General features: G+C 36.0%; 1 protein-coding gene across 1 annotated transcript in view; it reads right to left on the bottom strand.

Moving 5' to 3' along the window:
* The window catches only part of KCNH5 (potassium voltage-gated channel subfamily H member 5), a 244,307-nt gene that overhangs the window by 210,540 nt on the left and 12,736 nt on the right, over window positions 1-21,031 (bottom strand). The window contains exons 2-3 of the mRNA XM_054567028.1: window positions 12,431-12,554; window positions 1,866-1,972 (exon numbers count right to left, since the gene is read on the bottom strand). Coding sequence (XP_054423003.1) covers window positions 1,866-1,972; window positions 12,431-12,554 — 231 coding nt within the window. The remainder of the gene's footprint in view (window positions 1-1,865; window positions 1,973-12,430; window positions 12,555-21,031) is intronic.

Genomic DNA, 21,031 nt, shown 5'->3' with positions numbered 1-21,031 from the left:
GAATGACCTTAGTAATATGGAGTGTTCTTAAACTATTTGCTAAACTTGAGACATTTTTCTAAGTCATTTAAGGGATAACAGTAGTATATGAAAACATAAGGGGATTTTGGCATAAGAATCTACTATGAATTATCAATATGTATGTGGGCCTGGTGAGGAAAAAAAAAAAAACATACAGCCTGACTTTTTTCTCATAGAGGGTACTGCTGATCACTTAAAATGGATCGTTTTCTAGGTGACAAGCCAACAGACATTTGGGTATGACTTCAAAGAGAAATGCCTCTCAGCTTTGATTCTACTAATAAAATGAAAGATAGGACGTTAAGACTTCCTTAGGCAAAACCACTAAAGGATATTGTTCCCATTGCCAAGTGCACTACTGGAAGCAATAACCATGGTTGTTGTCATCCCTATAATGGTCTATTAATTTAAAATGATAAATTTAAGTTTAATTTCAAATATTCCAATGGAAATAAATGTTTGAGGTAAAATGGAGAATAATGTATGCTCCACAAGACCCAACAGGCACTCACTGAACATGGAACAAGTACTTCCTGTTGAAGTTAAGCGTGTATTCCAAACTGCATCAATTTTCACTGAAGATGATAATTGGTTTTGCTATCATATACCATTAATACTGAATAAATGGGTTCAGCTTATGAAGTAACTGTTTATTTTTTTTAAAAAACTGAAAGAATGTATATTCTGCCACTTTGGGGTGAGATGGTACATTCTCACAATGGAATACTATTCAGCCATTAAAAAGAAGAAAATTTCTACCTTTTGTGACAACATGGATGCACCTGGAGAACATTATGCTAAGTGAAATAAGCCAGTCAGAGAAAGACAAGTACCATGTGATTTCATTCGTATGTGGAATCTAATGAACAAATTGAACTAACAAGCAAAACAGAGACAGACTCAGAGAGAACATGCTGACAGCTCTGAGGGACGGGGGAGGAGGGAGAAAGAGAAAAGTACTCATGTGACTGTGGGGGGTGGGGGCAAGGTAGAGGGCAGAAGTAGAAGAGGTATGGGGGGATCAATGATAATGGGAAAAAATAAACTATTTTTTTAATTTAAAATAAAAGTCAGTTTGCAAAAGCAGCAAAAAGAAATAAAAGTAAATGACTATTAAAAGAAAATGAGTTAGGAGTCTTGGCTGATGAGTGTACTAGTTGTTTTTTTGTTTGGTTGGGTTCTTCTCCCGCACTCTGGCGGAGAGTCCCTACCACGAGGCCTTAGGTTATTACACAATGAATAACTGACCACTCACAAATCTCATCCCACAAAACAGTTCATAAAAATCACTATAAATTTACCAGATATGAACGGTCTGTTCTACAATAATGACTACCTCCACTAGTTACACACTAGTTCCAGACAAGAGCCGGAGTCTAGCAAAAGGCTGTATTAATAAAGTTTCACCTCAAGTAGCTACCCTGTATTTACATTCTATCTACATATGATGTATACAAAGGTAATCACACTTACCCAGTAAAACCAATCACCTTTCACTTTAATCCATAAAAGAAATTAATAAGTTTCTCTCATTTTTAGCTGCTATCACATAACTATAAAATTGTTACCATGAGTATTAGTTACCACCTGACACAAATGCACATACACACACAAAAAAATCACATCTAAAATGCACCATGCTTTTCTTCCATTCTTCAGCAGGTTGCTTTTCATAGCCAGAATCATTTATTAATTTTGCTATCTAATTGTACTTGCATCCCTTGTCCCTGCCAAGAAAAGAAACAAAGTTTTATATTCTCTCTACACTACAGCTCAACTACCACTTACCAAAATGTAACATTAATAAAGAGTTGGTACAGCTTATTGATAATTTAGATACCTACTGTTTTTCTTGTACAGGAGAACTTCAAAGCAGTTTGACTCGTAGTTGTCAAAAGTCTGCCTGACTTTCTCAATGGTCTTCTTGTCAGTCAATTCCCCATACATAAAACTGGGGAAAAAAACAATCCATTTCAGTTTTGTGTTGCTTTTCAAATTCTACCTAAAATCATATACTTGTCTTTGTTGATTAAGTAATCAAATTTAGTTACAAAATGAAATCTTGCTCCCACAAAATGAACTAAAATACTTAAACCATATTTTGATCATGATTGTTAAACTTCTTGCTAAAAGCTAGCTTTAGAGGTTATTTCAAACTTACAGAAACAAAGAAAGCAAGAAGGAGTCCTCATTTTACACAGTTCATATACACACAGATTTCAATTACCATGGTGTAGTTAAATAACACCAGTTTCCCAACAACACCATGCAAATCTCAGTTACCATCGAATATTAACACGAATAATGGCATAAAGCTCAAACTTTGCTATTAGCTTTTCAGTCTACTAAGCTCTGGTAAATAACAGATAACACATCACAATCAGAGGCCAACTGCCTAACTTCTTCAAAGTTTGTCAGTACTGGTCACTGTGCGTCCGTTACTCAGTTCACACACAGAGGCAGAACATGTAGCTATGTTGCCTCCTTGTTTCCCAATGATAAATCCACTTGACATTTTATAAAAATGGAAGTCAAAAGCTGGAAGTAGCCATCAAAGATTTAAGTCCATCCAAAAAAAAGATCTTCATGCTGAAAGTGAATTTGATTTGAACATAAATGAGGTTATAGAAGAAATAGGTGAACGTGGGAACACTGACATGACTACCATTGAGAGACTCCATATCTGCAGCCAGAGAGACTTAGGGAAGGTGTACTTACCCACATACATCAAGGAAAGGATTAGGACAAAAGGATCAAGTTTTTCTCAAACAAAGTGACAAAAATGTTTAAAAAAACAAAACTTCACATTAAAGGAACCCTAGGAGATAGTTCACAATGTGACCATGGGAGAAAAAAGATTGAAAGTTGATTCCAACCTAGAAAAGAGTCTGACCATTTACAAGATGGGAGAAAAATGTCTTTATGTCATAAGTTATTTTACAAGAAAGCAAGAAATGTTCAAATGACTTGTGATAGTTTTTTGCAAAGAAATGAAACACTTTAGTTCTCAATGTTTCTAAGATTCTGAATTATAGTATACTAAATATTGGTTTTATAAATATTTTTATTTCTGTATATTTATAACCAACAGTAAGAGAGTTTTCAATGTTTTGACATCATTAAAGGTCAAGGAACAATCATAATTTTTTCCATTGAGTATTGAGATAGTATCATATGGTTTTAGCTTGCATGATCTTTTTTATACTCCTATATGCAACAAAGCATGAAGAATTCATATTACACTTATAATGCATTGGCATTTTCATCATTTATGAGGATTTTTAAAGATACAAACAAGTATGGCTAATAGAAGGAAAACTGAAGGAGACATACACTATTACTATGACTAAAGAAACATGTAAAACATCGATTGAAGGGCAAGCTTCTACATCTTACAAAATTTTCCTAATGTTTAAAATTATCTATTTTCCTAAAAGAAATTCACCAAAAGTCTAATAATAGTCTACCAAACAGAACTTAGTCAAGAACTACAAGCCTCTAAAACTCTATTCTCAACGCTTTCACAATCATCAGTTGTTCACCTGGTTTTGTTTTGTTTTTTTATTGTTGTTAAAGTACAGTTGTCTCCATTTTTCCCCCCAGAACTCCCCCCCGCCCCATCCACCTCCACCTCCCACCCTCAATCCTACCCCCGTTTTGGCTTTGTCCATGTGTCCTTTATACATGTTCCTTGATGACCCCTCCCCTTCTTTACGTAGTTCTGCTAGTGAGTAAAATTGTCTAAATCATTTCTTCCACCTAGAAGAAATCTATGTCACTACTTCTAGTACCTTGAACAAGTTTTTGAAGACTCAAGTATATCCTCACTATTGCTTTTGTTCCAGTTTTCAGTGAGTTAGCATGTTGGCCAGAGGCAAATCTAAGTGTGATGGGCCTAAAGCTTATACAATTTGAGGGGCCTTCTCTAAGGAAAAGAATGCAAAATTATTAACAAAATTACACACAGAACCTTGAAAGACATCCACCCATCAAATGGGCCCTTGAGGGTTAATATTTTCCTCCCTCATGGAAAAAAACTGCCCCTGAATATATCAATCTAAAAAATTTACAACTTGAAAAGTAGCTTGTTAGCGATATCCATCAAAGACCAGCAGGGTTCACTAGCAATGCCATATCACTAGAAATCAGAGTAACTTATACTGTAAGACCAATCTTATAGTATACTAAGGAGCTAGAATTCTGGAAATGAAGAAATGAAAGGAAGTAGATGATACAGACCAAAAACTGCCCAAGCAAGGTACATCCTGTGTTTTCAATTATAAGATTTCTATTTTTATTTTAAAGAGATATTTTCATTGTTGCTATAACAGTAAAATAAATGGGAATCTCAGAATAAAATAACAGATTCTAACTCCCAATCTAATAGCTAAACTAACATATGCGTTTTCAGTGCCTGCCTGACAGCTCTGGGGCAGGCAGTGGTTAGGGGGTGGAGGGATCGAGCAAGAAAGGAAAAAGGACTCACAGACAAGGGTGTGGTGATTGCAGGAGGGAGGGAGGTATAAGGAAGATAAATGGTAATGGAAAAATACAATAAAAGAAAGAAAGGAAGGAAGGAGGGAGGCAGGTAGGGAGGAAGGAAGGAAGGGGGGAAGGAGGAGAGAGAGGGAAGGAGGGAGGGGGAAGGGAGGAAGAAAGGGGGAGTGAGGAAAAGACAGACCGTTGTTTCTGTCTAAAGCCTGTATTTTAGTTCATGGAGATTTTATGAAAATACCTTGAAGGTATTGTAATTAAATTAGAATACTTCAGTGAAAAAGCACAAAGTTTCACCCTCCAAAAATAAAACATTAGTTTAATACTGCTAATAATATTCTTTACAGACAGGTAAAGTTTTTAATCAATGATTTTTTAAAATGATGATAATGATTTACTGTATTTTTAATCTAAAATCTCTTTAATAAAAAGAAAATAGGAAAAGCAGGGTAATTGAGCTAACTAAATGTTTGTGGTCCTGAGAAAAAGAAAATAAAAACCAATTTACTTCTATTACTAAATGTCAGGGTTCTATAGTTCAATAAACTAAAATATAATATGCACAACTGGCCAAAATAAAAAAGTAAAAAAAGAAAGAAAAGGTCTGTAATGTAACAAGTAACAAGGATAATAATTGTGAAAAATAAACTAATAGAAAATTAAGTTACAACTTAAAAAAAGAGACTGTTTTGAAAATTGACTGTTTCTTCTTGAAATATACCCCAAGTCTGATTCAGTTAAAATTCTGGAGAGAAGATGAAAACCTGCAATTTCTAATATAAACTACGAAAATTCCTTAATATATTTTCCATTATTTTAACCCTCCCAATGCTAAAATCTCCTAAGCTAATACAAAGGCATTTTAAGAAAAAAGTCCCAGACTATTACAATCTGAATAGTCTCTTTTAATCTGAATAGAACTTTTCTGGAGAAATAGTCTCATTTCTTACATTGTTTCACCAATATTATAAATGACTTCTACAACTGCACTGTTTATTTTATTGGAAGGGAAAATTCAACGTATAGACGCAATCTATCTCTGCTATAATACTGAGCAGTCATGATATAGCAGAATCACTGCACTTGGAGGACTGAAATTCACAGGTAAGTGGTACAGTCTCTCTGACTCTCAGTTTCCTCATCAGTAAAATGATGAGAATGTTAACATAACCCAGAGGTTGAGGATTAAAAGGATAATGCATATGAAGTTGCCAATTAGAATGCGTGGTACAATGGCCGAGTGATTACTGGAATGCTTCTTATGGGTGGGGTTAGAAGAACGCCCATTCAGCCCCAACCCCACTCCCCTGTTTCTCCAAGATTCTAGGACAGGGGTTGGGCCATGCTTGTTAATGGTCAGGGTCACTGGGTCACTGAATCTTAATGGGAGACGCACTTTATTTTGTGTGTCTTCTTTCTTTGCTAAACAATGAGGTTGAAGCATAAACTCAGCCCGGGCCTGCTCCTGGATTATCTGGCCACTTTTCTTGCCACACAACTCAGTGATTGTAAGATCTGGTCTTGAGAGTAAGGGAGATACTTTCCTCAGGCCTGGCCTAAACCCCATCCAGCTTGCCTGAACAGTTGGCAGTACATGTTTCATGCACAGTCTGCCCTAGGAAACTTCTGGGGACAGGCAACTTTGGTTTATAGTGGAACTTACTACTTATTTATTTTTTGATCCCTTGTTCTGCCATCAAAATCTCATAAACAAGCATCATTATGATACCTCATAGTAAGCATGGCTACGAATAGACTTCCAAGGGACAAAGGAAACTTACAAACTAAAAAAAAAAAAAAAAAAGTATAACACAATCATGAATTCTGCTAGCTACTTCATTCTGCTAATGGTCAAACAATGTTCCTGAACTAAAACACCGCATTCAGTCACCACTAAAAAAGAAAAATATTATCTTCAGGCTGTAGGTCATAGACTACTAGCGAATGCTTCATCACAGAAAGCACAGATTGACTTAATGCAGTTAGCTGGTAAATGTGGTCCTCAGCTCGGAACCAGCCACTGCAGTAAAACCATCGCACAGTTAATGGGAGGATGGGCTGAGATCTATAGTCCAAGGACCAAAAGAAGCCTGAGAGGAGGAATAAAAGGAGAATTTAGAAACAAATGATATCACATCTTTCAAAATCTGAAAGAGGTCGGTTTGGAATAATTCAAAGCATTACTTTATATACGTCTACTATATAGTAGATTGTAACCAAAAGGTTTCACTACCCATTAATTTAAATGGTCTTACAAGGACACAGATAAAGTCATAAGGAGTAGACACATGACATGTAATTAAGGGAATCTAGGCAATAGCCCTGGACACCTCTAAGCTTTGGAGCATGAGCATCACAGAGGCACCTCTGCTCCAACACTTCGCTTTGGGCCTCTGTGTAAAGCAGAGCCCGCAGCCAAAGGGAACCAGGCTGACTGACATCCATCATATGTAATGTGCTCTTGTTGGCTGAGATAATCTTGTGTTAATAAAACTACTTATGAAATACATCCAATAAAGTGTCTCTTAATATCTCTGCTTCATTCTCTAATTTGATAGCTTGGGCAAAGGATTACTACGGAGCCGTTACAGGGGAAAAAAAGTGATTTCAAAAGCATCTATCTATTCTAGTCCTCCCTGCCAGCATGATTGCTCTTGTCACCCTTCTATCCTTAAAAAAAGGCAGAATGGGTTTTTAGAGTTTCAGATTTTTTTCAGTTTTTTATTAATCTGACGAGGTTTCTACCTAACCTACAATAGTATATCTTGAATATCAGGGTCATGAGATAAGAGCATACGCCTTTAATTGCCATTCCCCGAAAACCTACAATCTCCATTACAATGCAGTAGGAAATGATCCAAAGGCGTGGAACACAATTATTAGATAATAAAATGGGCTAGAGGATATGTTTTTAATTTTTGTTAAAATAAGAATGAGACAGTACATGGAACACATCAGAATTATTAAAATAGAAATTTAGATACTATTATGAAGTACAAGGATGTAGGAAAATTGGACTCCTCACTCATGGCTGGTGAGAATGAAATAGAAGGCCACTCACCAGCAATCTCAGAACAGTTAATGTACAAATTCTGTGTATATTTTACTATCCAGCAACCCTATTTCTGGGCATCGATGGACAATCAGATGGGGTCACAAGAAGATGTGTATGAGGATGTTTCTCTCCAAGTTGTTTGAGGTAGCAAAATATCAGAAGTCGGAGTTCATGACTAATAAAATAGACCAAATGAACGCTGTGAAGACACAAGAGCAGTCTACAACAGACATAATGAAATAGATTATCATATAGCAACATAAAAAAATCTCAAAAGCATGTTGAATGAAAAAAATAAGAAACTATAAATCTGACTGCATGGCATGAATTGTTTCTTAAAAACAAACACAAAGCAACATCATTTAAGAATACATATCTTTAATAAACAAATAGAAGATGGATTAAAAAGACAAACATGCCATAATGAATAACTATAGGAGAGGATGAGGGATATCATAAAGGGGAAAAGAAATAATATAGAGAGCTCCCCAGAGAGAGCACAATGATAATGTTGGGACAAACTGAAGAGTAAGTTTAATTAGAGTTTGTGCACCTGGTCTAATGGGGAAAGGGCTGGAAACGGTTAGAAAGAGAAAAAAATAAGAAAACAAAAGAAATAAATCTTTGCCTCTTGATATTGTAAAATTACAAATTACTAATTTTTTTATTTTCCCATAAAACAATTCATATATGAACAATTAAAAATAGAGCATGGAATCCTTACCCAGTTACTACTTTAATCCTATTACTTTAATCCATCTAATGCAAGTTATATATAAAGATGATTCTTTTTTTCTGGCACATAAATTATCATATTTTTTCCACACAAACTGACACTCATTGATTTGTAGTTTCTTATTCTTATATCAAGTCTTGTTCCAAAACTTGTCATTATTAATAATGATGATCAATAAAATTCTTTGAATTATTTACAAGGCTAACCTCAATGTCAAATTATTTATCTCTATCTTCAATTGGAATTCAGTGATTCTAAAACTCTATAACTTTTAACTATTAACACTGCAGTTTTAAATGTGTACATATACAATTTTCTTCTAACCTCTTTTTGTTTCTTTCTGTCTTATATTTAAAGGCTTTTATAGATTTATGCAGGGAATTTAAAAAATATGGAAAAAATGAGAATTATGATACAGATAGTGTTTATAAACTGGTTTTTATGTTTGGTTGGTTGGTTGGTTGTTTATATTTTTTACTTAATAATATGTTGTCAGCTTCTTCCAGTGTCATTATCCTTCCAACATATGATTTAGAAAGTTAGGGTTTTGCCATGATATTTTTTTAACAAATCTACTACTGGACATTTTGATTGTTTTTAGATCTTGCTTCTTCTAAAAGATGCTGCAGTAAATACAAAATGGGTATAGTTTAATTTTTAAAAGGGATGACTAATTTTAAAAGGTGCATGCATTAAAACAACTATGCCCCTAAGAAAACCTGAGAGGGCTCGGATTTCATTTGCTTATATGTCAGATGCTAGTCTTCATCGCTCTGTAAGGACACCAAACTTACTGTAATTTTTAGATTACATAAAACACACTAGACATTTTGTGCAATCAAGTGATAACTGTTTATGTTAAGAATATTATCATTTTGAAAATACTCTCTAAAAACAGTGAAGGAAGGTTGGGGGGAGACATCTTCCCACAGAGAAAAATGAAAAAGCATAACATAATCCAAAACTCTCTGCTCCCTCGCCCACCTTAAATACTGTAACACTTGGGATGAAATACAATAAATAAAAGCATGTTATACGGAGGCATCTGAGATGTAGGTTAGCGTTTATTGCAAAACAAGCCAATCCAATTCAACAAATGCTGACACAAAACACTGAACCGTGTCCTGTAGTGCATGTAAAAGTGAGCAAGATGGAGTCCTTATTTTCAACACATTTATAATCTGACACTGGTGGTAAGAGGGAAAAAGCAACTCTTCTAGGGGATAGATAGAATATACTAATATAACATGCGAGCATTTTTTAAATGAGCCTTGTGTAGGAAAAACTGCACCTGTCAAAAAAAAAAACAGGCTGGGGCCGAGGGGTGTGGGCAGCACAGATATATGGGAAGCAAGAAGAGAGAGCTGAAGGACTTCACACTAAACCCAGAAATGACAACAAAAATGACAACAAAAACAATAGCAAGTAAGAACCCAAGGGAAGCCCTGGTTGGTGTGGCTCAGTGGATTAAGTGCCAGCCTGCGAACCAAGACATTACTGATTCAATTCCCAGTCAGGGCACATGCCTGGGTTGCTGGCCAGTCCCCTGCTGGGGACATATGAGAGGCAACCACCCATTGATGTTTCTCACCCTCTCTTTCTCCCTCCCTTTCCCTCTCTCTAAAAAATAAATTAAAAAAATATGTTTTATAATTTGTTAAAAAGCAAGGGAAAAGGAAAGCAAGTTAGTTTAAGGCCAGATGATGCCACACAGTGAACTATTAGGAGTGAGAGAGGGAAACCACATCGTATTGAGAAAATCATAAATGCCTTCAGGTGAAATATGGCATCTGAAACAGGCGTTGGCATGATGACGGGACATCCAAAGTCCAAGAAAGGGAAACAGATATGGGAGAATCTACATCCCCTAGAACTCTCCACAGAGCCCGTTCCACAGGTAAGATCTACCATGAAACTAACATTTTTCTAACCTAAACCCTCCTGAGACATAAGGGGGCAGAGATGCTCAATATAAACCTTAACCTCCCAGAATTTAGAACACACATCTTAACAAGAGCTAATATCTACCCAACAGATAAAAAGGCACAAAAGGCATGTGTGTTGCCAAAGGGAGTTTCTCAATTGAGGGGCCCTAACAGTTTTTCATCAGTCTGTTTACTAATTTCAGACCTGAGAGTGAAGACTCGAAGTGAGAATGATTTAGTAGAGAAAAATGAGTATTGCTTGGGAAAGAATAAATAAAAGAAGGGAGTGTTTAAACAGATTGTTTCTCAAGTCTGGCTAAGCATCAGAACCATCTGAGCGGACAGTAAAAACTACTCACCCCTGCCCACCCCTCCCTGACACACCTTGGGTGATTCTGATTAAATAGGTTTGAGGTGAAGTATGAGAATCTATGTTTTACAAAACCTCTCTAAGGGATTCCTGTGTGTAGACAGGTTTAGATTCATGATATGATATGAAATCCATGCCCTCCACAAACATACAGAATATTCAGGGGTCCCTGTATATACAAATATATGCATAAAATGTTTCTCAATGAGTAGAAACAAGACAAATATTGTATTTCCCTGGACAAGTCCCTTGACATAAAACTCTTACCTCACTTTTCTCTGAAAAACAAAAGACTTGGAATAGAAAATAATTCAGATCCCTCAGAATTCTAAAAGAACATGATTTTGGTTCTTAAGTGAGATCTTTAAAGAAAAATTAGTTTAAAGATGAAACATCCCATCTGGGCTTATTGAAATATTGTGAAAAGTTTTCAGTTCTAAATCAGTTCCTTATATAGAATTTCCTTTTTTATAATCTTTTTTGTAATGTTCCCATTAAGCACACAGATATGGCATATTTTTAAAGAATTCATATTAATACCAGAATCTGTTTTTCCTAAGTCAGGCAAAACAGCAGCAGTACAATGTACCAACATTACAAAGTACATTGATTTACACAGGGTATAAGAACTTTATTGCTGTTATTTAACCATGTCCTACTGGGCTGGAGGTTGTTTCCTCTACTTGGCTCATGATAGCTTTAGCAGCCACCAGTGCTTCCCTTAGGCAGTGTGCTCCTGTGATCGCTCAGCACCTAGGCAGTTCCTGGCTCACAGAGGGTTAGCAAAAAATATTTATTGAATGACTTCATAAATTCACAGATGTGCAAAAATCTTTCTCTTTGCAAAAGTTTTCACCAACGGCTCCTAAACTGTATATTTCTACTGATAATTTAGTCTCCTGAATATTTTTATATAATTTTTACACTATGGTTTTTTTATATGTGAATAAATAGGTTTGATACCAATTCCCAGTGTGCGTGTGGTAGAAGCGGGAGGGTCCCCACACCAACAACAAGAAATTCTCGGGATGCCAACAGGGAGTCCTATGATTCAACTCCATTATGACACTATCTACTCTGTGATAGCATCAGATTCCACAGGTTAAGTGTTCAGTCTTAAAAGACACCGCACCCCCTTCAGAAGCCACCAGTCACAAGCCCTGGTTGTTACTTGCACTTTTGAGGGCAGGCTATAAATCAGAGGGTCCCACAGCCTCCTTCTTGGATTTGATTAACTTTCTAGAGCAGCACACAGACTCAGAGAAACATTTTATTTACCAAAGTACTGGTTTACTTAAAAAGAATGTAACTCAGGAAGAGCCAGATGAAGGAGATGCATGGGGTGAGGTAGGGGGAAAGGGTGAGGAGCACACACACACGCCTCCCAGCACCTCCACATACTCACCAACCACGAAGCTCTCGGAACCTTGTCCTTTTGAGTTTTTAGGGAGGCCTTATTACATCGTCTCAATTGATTAGATCATTGGCCATTGGTGTTTGAGTCAAGCTCCAGCCCCTCTGTCAGATGACTAGGGTCAGTGGGTACTGAAAGTTCCGCCCCTTTAATCATGTGAAGGGTTCCCCCAGCACCCAGCCCCCATCCTCAGGTACCTAAGGGCTTTCCAATAGTCGTCTCATTGACATAACAAAACACACTTTTATTGCTCTTAATTGGAAGCCTTTCTAGGGCACTTTGCCAGGCCCTGGTTTGAAGACCAAATGTATATTATACATCACTATATCACTATGAGCCTAAGTCAATTTAAGCCTTTCAAGCCACATGCAGCATTAAACTTTAGAAAAGGTTCCTGAGCTGTTCTATTACCTACCTGCAAGTGCTGCTTTTCTGCATGACGTCAGCTCGATGATACCCAGAGAGTTTGCAAAAACCGTCATTACTATAAACTACAGGCCAATCTACAATCTGGGCGTTTCCCAGTAAGAAACTCGATTCTAAAGAAGAAAAAAAAGGAAGTTTTTTAGCTTCATTTGGCAATGTACTTCTTTAACATGCAAATAAATAAAACAAATTTATAAAGATAGATATATGCAACTATGGTGTTCTATGGTATAAATAATAAAACCTATTCTTGAAATTGACATATAATGAGTTTAGCATGACCATCAAATGAGATCTGCATTAAGTACAAGATTTGCATACAAACTACAAACTCCATTGTAGAGAAGCCAGTTTATATAATACCTCTTTCTGTTCAGGTATCAAGGTGACCTACCAATAATTTCATACCTTCTTTAAGCTATGAAAACAAAGTATGGTTAATATTAAATAAATGTTAATGACTAAAATAATTATACCTAAAAACAGGTTAATTTATTGAGATTAGAGCTAATCACTTCTCCACAAAATGAGAATATTAGATTTGATTACAGAAGCAAATGTGAATGACTCCTCCAAAAAGTTCTATTAATATAATTTTGGACATGATGGAATAAATTTGATTGATCTTAAGAAGTCTAATTTAAAATAACATTGTAGAGTTCCTTTATAAAATAAAATTATTCAGAGACATTATTTTCAACCACATGCTACAAAATTTGGAAACTATCTTTAGTCTAAATAAAGAAACATTTCTGGTCTATTTTATATAAAGATGTGGTTCTGTTTTATGTATAAAAATTAATACAAAATAATCTTTTGGTATCAACCTTGATTGAACATCCAATAGGTCTAGGCAATAACTTGAGCAATATTTATATAGTATGATAAATATGTTAACATTAAAATTAATTAAAATTAAAATATAAAAATAAAAAATATTTTTCAAATAAATATTTTAAAAGAGTACATTTTTTTTTAAAAATACTATACTTCAAAATACTCAAAATATCTACCTAAAATAATCTCCTTTGAACTTACATTCAAAGTAGTGTACTAAAAAGATTAACCCATGAGTAGAAAACTTTAAGTTTAAATTCTGGTCTTCATAAAAATCACCATGCAATTCAACACTTACTAAGTAGCCACTAAGTAAAGGGCACTACTCTGGGTCAGACAATGGGCTACAATAAAGGTCAACATAGCACACCCTTTACTCTCAAAACACACATTAAGAAAAACAATTACATAATCAATTACAATTTAGCAGGATATTAAATCAAGAATCATAGTACAAAAGAAGGGGGGAAATCTCCTTCAAGGCACTAAAAACCAAACAAAAGTGAGCAGAAACTGAAAAGTACAAACCCTTGAATAAAAGGAGTTTTATTAAATGAGATAGTCATCTAACCGTCCATTCCCCTGTGAGCCCTTCCCAATTTGTACAGTTCATGGGTGACAGAATTCAAGCAGAAAAGTCAAAGGTCACAATCTGGGGCTGCCAGAGCAGCTTAAAGTTAAAGGAGGAGATGCTTTGACATATAGAGCCATAAACCTCTATAGAATCCATTTCAAATCCCTACCTGTGACCTTAAACTGTGCATACACAAGATAAGACTACAAAGAAACTCATCAAGTCTAGAAATTACTAGAAGGCTAAGAGGCAGGCAGAAATTTCACCACCTCCCCAAGGCTACAAGATAAATTTCAGAGTTCAAGTCCTATCAAGCTCAAGAAACTTGGTAAATTTCTCAAGATTTCCATGTTTTGGGAGTAAGAAATAAGTCCCAGGATAAAGGTTTACGACCTAGAAATAAAATCAAAAACGTAGAACTCTCTCTCTCTCTCTCTTTTCTCTCTCTCTCTCTCTCTCTCTCTCTCTCTCACTCTCTCTCACACACACACACACACACACACACACACACACGGCTAAAATTGCAATCAAGGTGACCCACCAATAATTTAACTACCTGCTAAAATAAAATGTACCCTTCTTCAAAGGAAAATAATAAAATCCAAACTCTCCACAATGTATCAACCCAATGTCCAGTATACAATTAAAAAGTTATTAGACATTAAAAAAAGAGAAGTGTGACAACAATCAAGGGAAAAACAAGTAATAAAGAGGTCAATACTGGGAAGATAGAAATAAATGATACAACCTCTGAAATAAAAAAAAAATTCATTGAACAGATTTAAAAGTAAATTAGACCATTAAAAAAAGGCCAAATTAAAAAACATATTGATAAAAGTTATTGCATACTGAAGAAAAAAAGAGTAACAGATTAAAAAGATGACCTGCGGGACAATAACAAGCAGTCTAAAATATATGTAGTTTAGTCTAGGGAAAAAAATGACCAAGTAAGGCACAAATGTCATTTGGATAAAAATGACTAAAATTTTTCCAAATAACATAAAAAATAACCCACAGATCTTAGCTCAAGGAAGAGTTCAAGGAAGATAAACACAAACAAAGCCACGGTAGGAAGATAACACTAAAACTGCTGAAAATAAAAAGTTAGGAAAAAAAGATACAGAGCCTCACATAAATGGTCAACTGTTCTTTTTTTTACAAAGACGCAAGGCAGTTTAAAGAGTAAAAAAAGTCTTTCAATGAACTGTGCTAAAACAACTAGATACCCACATAAGCAATAATTGAACTATGACCTCTACCTCACACCACACACACACAGACACACAAATAAAAAAATTTTAAGGGGTAATTGACCTGAACACAAAAATGAAAACTAAAAAGAAATCATAGTAGGAAATCTTTGCAACTTTGAGGAAGCCAGAAACTTCTTAGATAAGACCCATACAGTAATCACCATAAAAGCATATGTGGATAAGTATATTAGACATCCTCAAAATTAAAATCAATTGCTCATTCAAAAATACTGTAAAAATAATAAAATGAAACCCACAGACTAAGAGAAAATATTCACAATACAGGCATCTGATAGAGAACGCCTAACCAGAATATGCAAAAAAATCTTACAAAAGGACAAATGACCCAATTAACAAAATGAGCAAATGATTTGAAGACATTTCACGAAGGAAAATAAACAATGGCCAATAAGCACAAAGAGATGCTCACATCACTATGCATCGGGGAAATACAAACTAAAAGCACAATGATATGATATATCACTGGTCAACCACTATATTGGTTACATCAACAGTACAAAATGTTGATGAAAATGTGGAACAATTCAAACTCTTCATAAAATCTAGTGCAAATATAAAATGGCATGATCACTTTGGAAAGCAATTTCTTTGGGAAATATCAATTATGACCCAGAAATTTCACCCCTAGGCATTTACTCAAGTGAAAATAAAAACATATGTTTAAAAAAACTTGTAGAAAATTTTTCATATCATATTTATTCTTAGGAACCAAAAAATGAAAATAATGCAAATGTCCATCAACAAGAAAATGGATTAAAAATTGTGGTATATTCTTACTCCTATTCAATTATAGGATAGTAGAGGGACTGACAGGAAAAAGACAAAAAGAATTTTCTGAGTAAAGTCATTGTTCTTTATCTTTAAAAAGGTATAAGTTACATAGGTATATACATTTGACAAAGCTAACTGAACTGTACACTTCAGATCTATGTGTTTTACCTCATATAAATTACACCTTAACTTTAAAACAAAACACAAGGAAGACAAAGGACCACAGAATCAGAAGTTTGAGAAAAACAATGTCATTTGAACTGAAACTTAACTATAAGAATAGTAATACCACTCTTCCTTGGTACATAAGGTGATCAGAGTAGAAAATGAAATGAGCTTATTTCTACAAAAATGCTTCATAAAATATGAATTTCTCTATAAATACATGATATTTTCTTTTATGCATAGCATTGATTATAAATATTTGTAATATGATCACCAAAAATTATCTTCTTTCTCATTTTAGCCCATGCCAGGTTCATGACTAGGTAACTGTGGCAGTCCATACAGCTAGCAACAGGATCCCCCTCCTTCAACTCATCCTGATTTTCAGACTAATGTTCACTTGTCCCCATGAAACCCTGCCTCCACCCTACCATTCTTTATATAAATCGAGACCCCCAACTGGTTACCCTGACAAATCCTCTCTCAGACTTACAAAGCCCTCTGAAATCCAGCCTCACCCTTCCTGCCTAAACAAACATATTTCTCACTACTCTTAAAGTCCATATTACTAAATTTAGGCCAGTTTCCTCATTATGCCCCCAATGATGCCCACTATCCATCTGAAGCACTTCCTCCATCCCTTTGCCTCTCCAAATTTTTAAGAACCAGCTCAACTCCACCTTCTCTATGACACATTCACTGAGTACCACTCAGCCCACATGCCCCTCTGGCTACTACCATTTCTGTCTCCAACCCTTCACGGGACAAACTTACCATAAAACTTGTCTGCTCTCACCGGTTCCATCTACTCAGCTCCTATTCACTCAGCTCACTCCTTTCTTGCTTTAGTCTTTCCGACTCCAAGACACTCAAGATCACCAATAACCTCCTCAGATCATCAAATCCAAATGATGCTTTTTACATATTTCACTTGACAATCCAGAGCTTGGTAGCCACTCCCTCTTTTAAAATATCTCAATCATTAGCTTTCACAGAACAATGTTCCCCTGTTTCTTCAGACACACCTCCATTTCCTTTGCAACCTCAACATTCATTATCCAGTGGGTATATATTAGAATTCCTCCATGTCAGCACCTCTTCAACTTTTACCTATCGCCTAGATTCAGTAACTCAACATTTTATATTGCCAAATCAGACCCCTTCTATAAACTCGAGATCTTGATATCCAAGCTAACCTCTCCTCTTAGACATCTTAAGTGGACCGCAGCAGAACATGCCCATGACGTTCTTCACCCTAAATCAGGTACTTTTCCAGTGTTTCCTGTCTTGGAGAATGGAATCACTCTGCATGTAATTATGTAAGCCAGAAATCTGGGAGCCATCCTTCAACATCCTTCTCATTACCCCTATAACTAATCCACTTCCAAATCTTATTAATTTTATCTCTACATTCTTTCAAATATTTCCATTTCTCTTGATCCTCACCATCATCTCCCAACTCCAAGTTCCCCTCATCTCTTCCCTGGACAACTCCAATAGCTACCTAAATGGTTTTACTCCAACCTTCTTTGTGATTCCTTTAATGGATTGTCCACACTGAAGCCCAACTGCTCTTTTCAAAATTCAATTCAATCAGGTCCCCTCCCTCCTTTAACAGCCATCGAGGACTTACCATGGCCCTGCGCGTATATCAAATCTCAGTTCTCACCATTTTGCCCTTGCTCTGAGTATAATAGCCTCACTAATTTTTCTTATATTCTTGTAAGCTTCAAGTACTCTCCCACCATAGGACCTTTTTAACATTCGCTCTGCCTAAACACCATTCCTTTCCCTCCCCATCTGGCTGATACCTATGTTTATTTAGATCTTAACTCAGTTGTCATGAGCTCAATGAAGCTTCCCTGACCTTCTGACCAGATCACCTCCAATAATTTCAGAGTTGATGTAGTTAGGGTTTGATAAGGTCATGAGGGTGGAGTCCCTCATGAATGTGATTAGTATCCTTATAACTGTCACAAAAGAGCTTCCTTCCCCTTCTCTGTTCTCCATCCTATGAGGATACAATGAGAAGTCTGTACTCTAAGACCAGAAGGAGGACTCTCATCAAAACCTGACCATGCCGGCACCCTGGTCTTAGATTTCTGGCCTCCAGAACTGTAAGAAATAAGTTTATGTTGTTTACAAGCCACCCAATTTATGATTTTTTGCTACTGCAACCCAAATACACTAAGATAGTTATCAATGAAACTTCAAGAAATTAGTTCTGATTTGTCCTCAGAGCTATTAGCGGAGCAATTTTCAACTGGCATGCTGCAAGAATTTTTAAAAGGTGCAATACCTAATTATTTAGTCAGGGACACTGACCTCTTTTCCCTTAGATTGTCAAATTTAAAAAAAATGGCAACAGCCAACACAACAATAACCACCCAACATGAATGCCCTGTCTTGAACCAGGAAATATATAGGTCATATAATAGAATTGCATCTTATTGGTCATGTCACATAATAAAGTTGTGTCTGATTGGTTGATTCTTCTTACCACAAATCTTTATATACAAATATAGGTACCTGATTTTTTAAAAAGTCACTTTGGAGCAAAAAGGGTAGGTAATTACTATATTTTTGTAAATCAATCAAATTTATACCTTTTTTTATAGCTCAGATCAGCAAAAAATATATTTTTGGTGTGCTGCAGAATTTTAGTAATTAGTTTATGTATGCCATGACATGAAAAAGGTTGAAAAATCACTGTCGTAGCATCAAAGAGCCATGGAAAACTGAACCTTTCTTGGAATCCAGACTGTTCCATTTCTTGAATATGTTTACAAACATTTCATGTCCAAATGGTTCTATTTCACAATATGTTCCTGCAGGAGGCCTAAGAATTGGGTCGCTATTCCTACCAGGTGGTCATAGCCCAGGACAACATTTCAGAAGCTGTAATTCCACATGAGCACATTCTTGAATGGATCTCTGTGAGAGACTGGGTCTTGAAAACATCTCATTGTACAGAGTGGGGCAAAAGTGGGTTTACAGTTGTGAGTACACAAAACACAGAATTTATTCTTGTATTATTATTTATTAATTACTGTATTACTCCTCATTCAACAGCCATAAAGCTACTTTTGCCCCGCCTTGAATTCTTTCAAGGCCATCCAGCAGCCTCTCAGAGGTAGGCATGAAATAAAACAGGCACTTTTCCCTCAAGAGTTCAAAGGTTGAAAACTAAATCACAGCCCCCTAATTCAAAACGGCCTACTAGGAATCATGTGTTTCTCAATTTTGACTGCACATTCAATTGGGAGGGAGGTGAGGAGAGCTGTAGGCAGCCACCAGAGTTACTCATTCCAGGCCCCGCAAAGATTGTCTTAATTGGTCTGGAGTGAGGTCCAGGCATTAGCATTGCGTTGGCCAAAAAGTCTGTTTAGTTTCTTCCATAAAATAAAAGATTCTTTTTCACCAATAATTTGATTGATTTGGGTATTTTGAGCATGTCAACTATCTCCCACTTTTGGCTTCTAGTGGGTAGAGGCCAGTGGTGCTGCTGAACATCTTCCAATGCATAGGACAGCTCCACAGCAAAGGATTATTTGGCCATAATGTCAATAGGACCAAGAAACTTCGCAAACCATTTTTGACACTTTCAATCCATCACAGCACCTTCTCCATACACTGCACAAATCTCTTTTTTGCCTTGCAGTTACATTTTTACCTTTCTTGAAACAATAAAGCATAATATGCCAAAAATGTTGTATATTTCCTTACATCTTCAATATTAAAATGGCTGCACAAAAATTCACCAATTTTGGTGGGGTTTTTTTTAAATGCACGCTCATATGACAGCTGTCCCAATACAATCTAACAGAGTAGTTTTGAATGAAGTTAAAGACAATTAAGCACTACTAAGAAAAACTACTATTAGTTTTTCATCATATGGAAAAAACTAAACGAACTTTTTGGCCAACCCAAATTTGTTTTTAAATCTTCTCATTTGGTTCTTATGTGTAGCCAGGGTAGAGAAGCACTAATTCACTACCACAGTAATTCCTAAATGCTGGCAGCTGCAATAGAATTTTGTAATGGGTAACAAAAATACAGATTGCTAAATCCTAACACAGGCACACTGAACAGGCTACCTCAGGTTAGAACACAAAAATACAGCCACGGAGGAAAATCTCATGCTCAGCCAGGTTTGGAAAACTTTAAACTAGTACCGTGCTATACTCAAAGTGGGGATCAGCATCACCTGGGAGTTTATTAGCAATGCTGAACCTGGGACACACCCCAGGCCTGGTGAATCAGAACCCACATTTTATCAAGACCATCAGGTGATTCCCAATGCTCATGAATACACTCATCTTGTGCATGCTTGCCTTCTTTTTTATGGATGGGAACACAAGTCAGGAAAGTTAAATAGCTCAGCAAACTTGGAAAAAGGGTGTCTTGGTGGGGGAAATAAAATAGAACCTAGCCTCACTGTTTCAGATTTCCTATTCTATCACACTGTATTTCTGAACTGCTGTCTAAGCTTTTCTTTTGCTGTAACACAAAGGAAGCACTTCCTTTTTACAGCGTTATTTCTTTAGACAGTAGGAAAATAACTACATTGAACTCAATACCCCTGCATATTAATCCCATTCCTAAAGGAGATCATATGCAAACCCTGAGGTCAATAATCCTGGCTTATAGAAATTTCTGAAGGAAGAGAGGTTATATTCAGTCAATGAAAATAATATAAAAGTATGTGAAATGTTTTTTCCCTTTCTACAGTATTTCCAAGAAAAGAATGTTTTCCTCTGAGCTGCTCCAACACTACCTATACCTGACATAATTGGACAGTTTTTTTGGCTTTTTGTTTAGTCTTTATGAAAACTGTGTATTCTAATCTGGAAATTCCATGGACATTAACAAGAGAGGCAGTGTGTTAAATCTCTCTCTCCCCTTTTTTATGCAAATAACCCTAGAGGGGTATATTTCAGAGCACTAGCACAGAAGAGTTTTAAGATAT

The sequence above is a fragment of the Pteronotus mesoamericanus genome, unplaced genomic scaffold (genome assembly GCF_021234165.1).
Source record: "Pteronotus mesoamericanus isolate MK-2021 breed Mesoamerican mustached bat unplaced genomic scaffold, CSHL_Meso_final contig_182, whole genome shotgun sequence".
Taxonomy (NCBI): Eukaryota; Metazoa; Chordata; class Mammalia; order Chiroptera; family Mormoopidae; genus Pteronotus; species Pteronotus mesoamericanus.
Note: the sequence above shows the minus strand (reverse complement) of the source record. Positions and strands in the feature narration are given on the sequence as shown.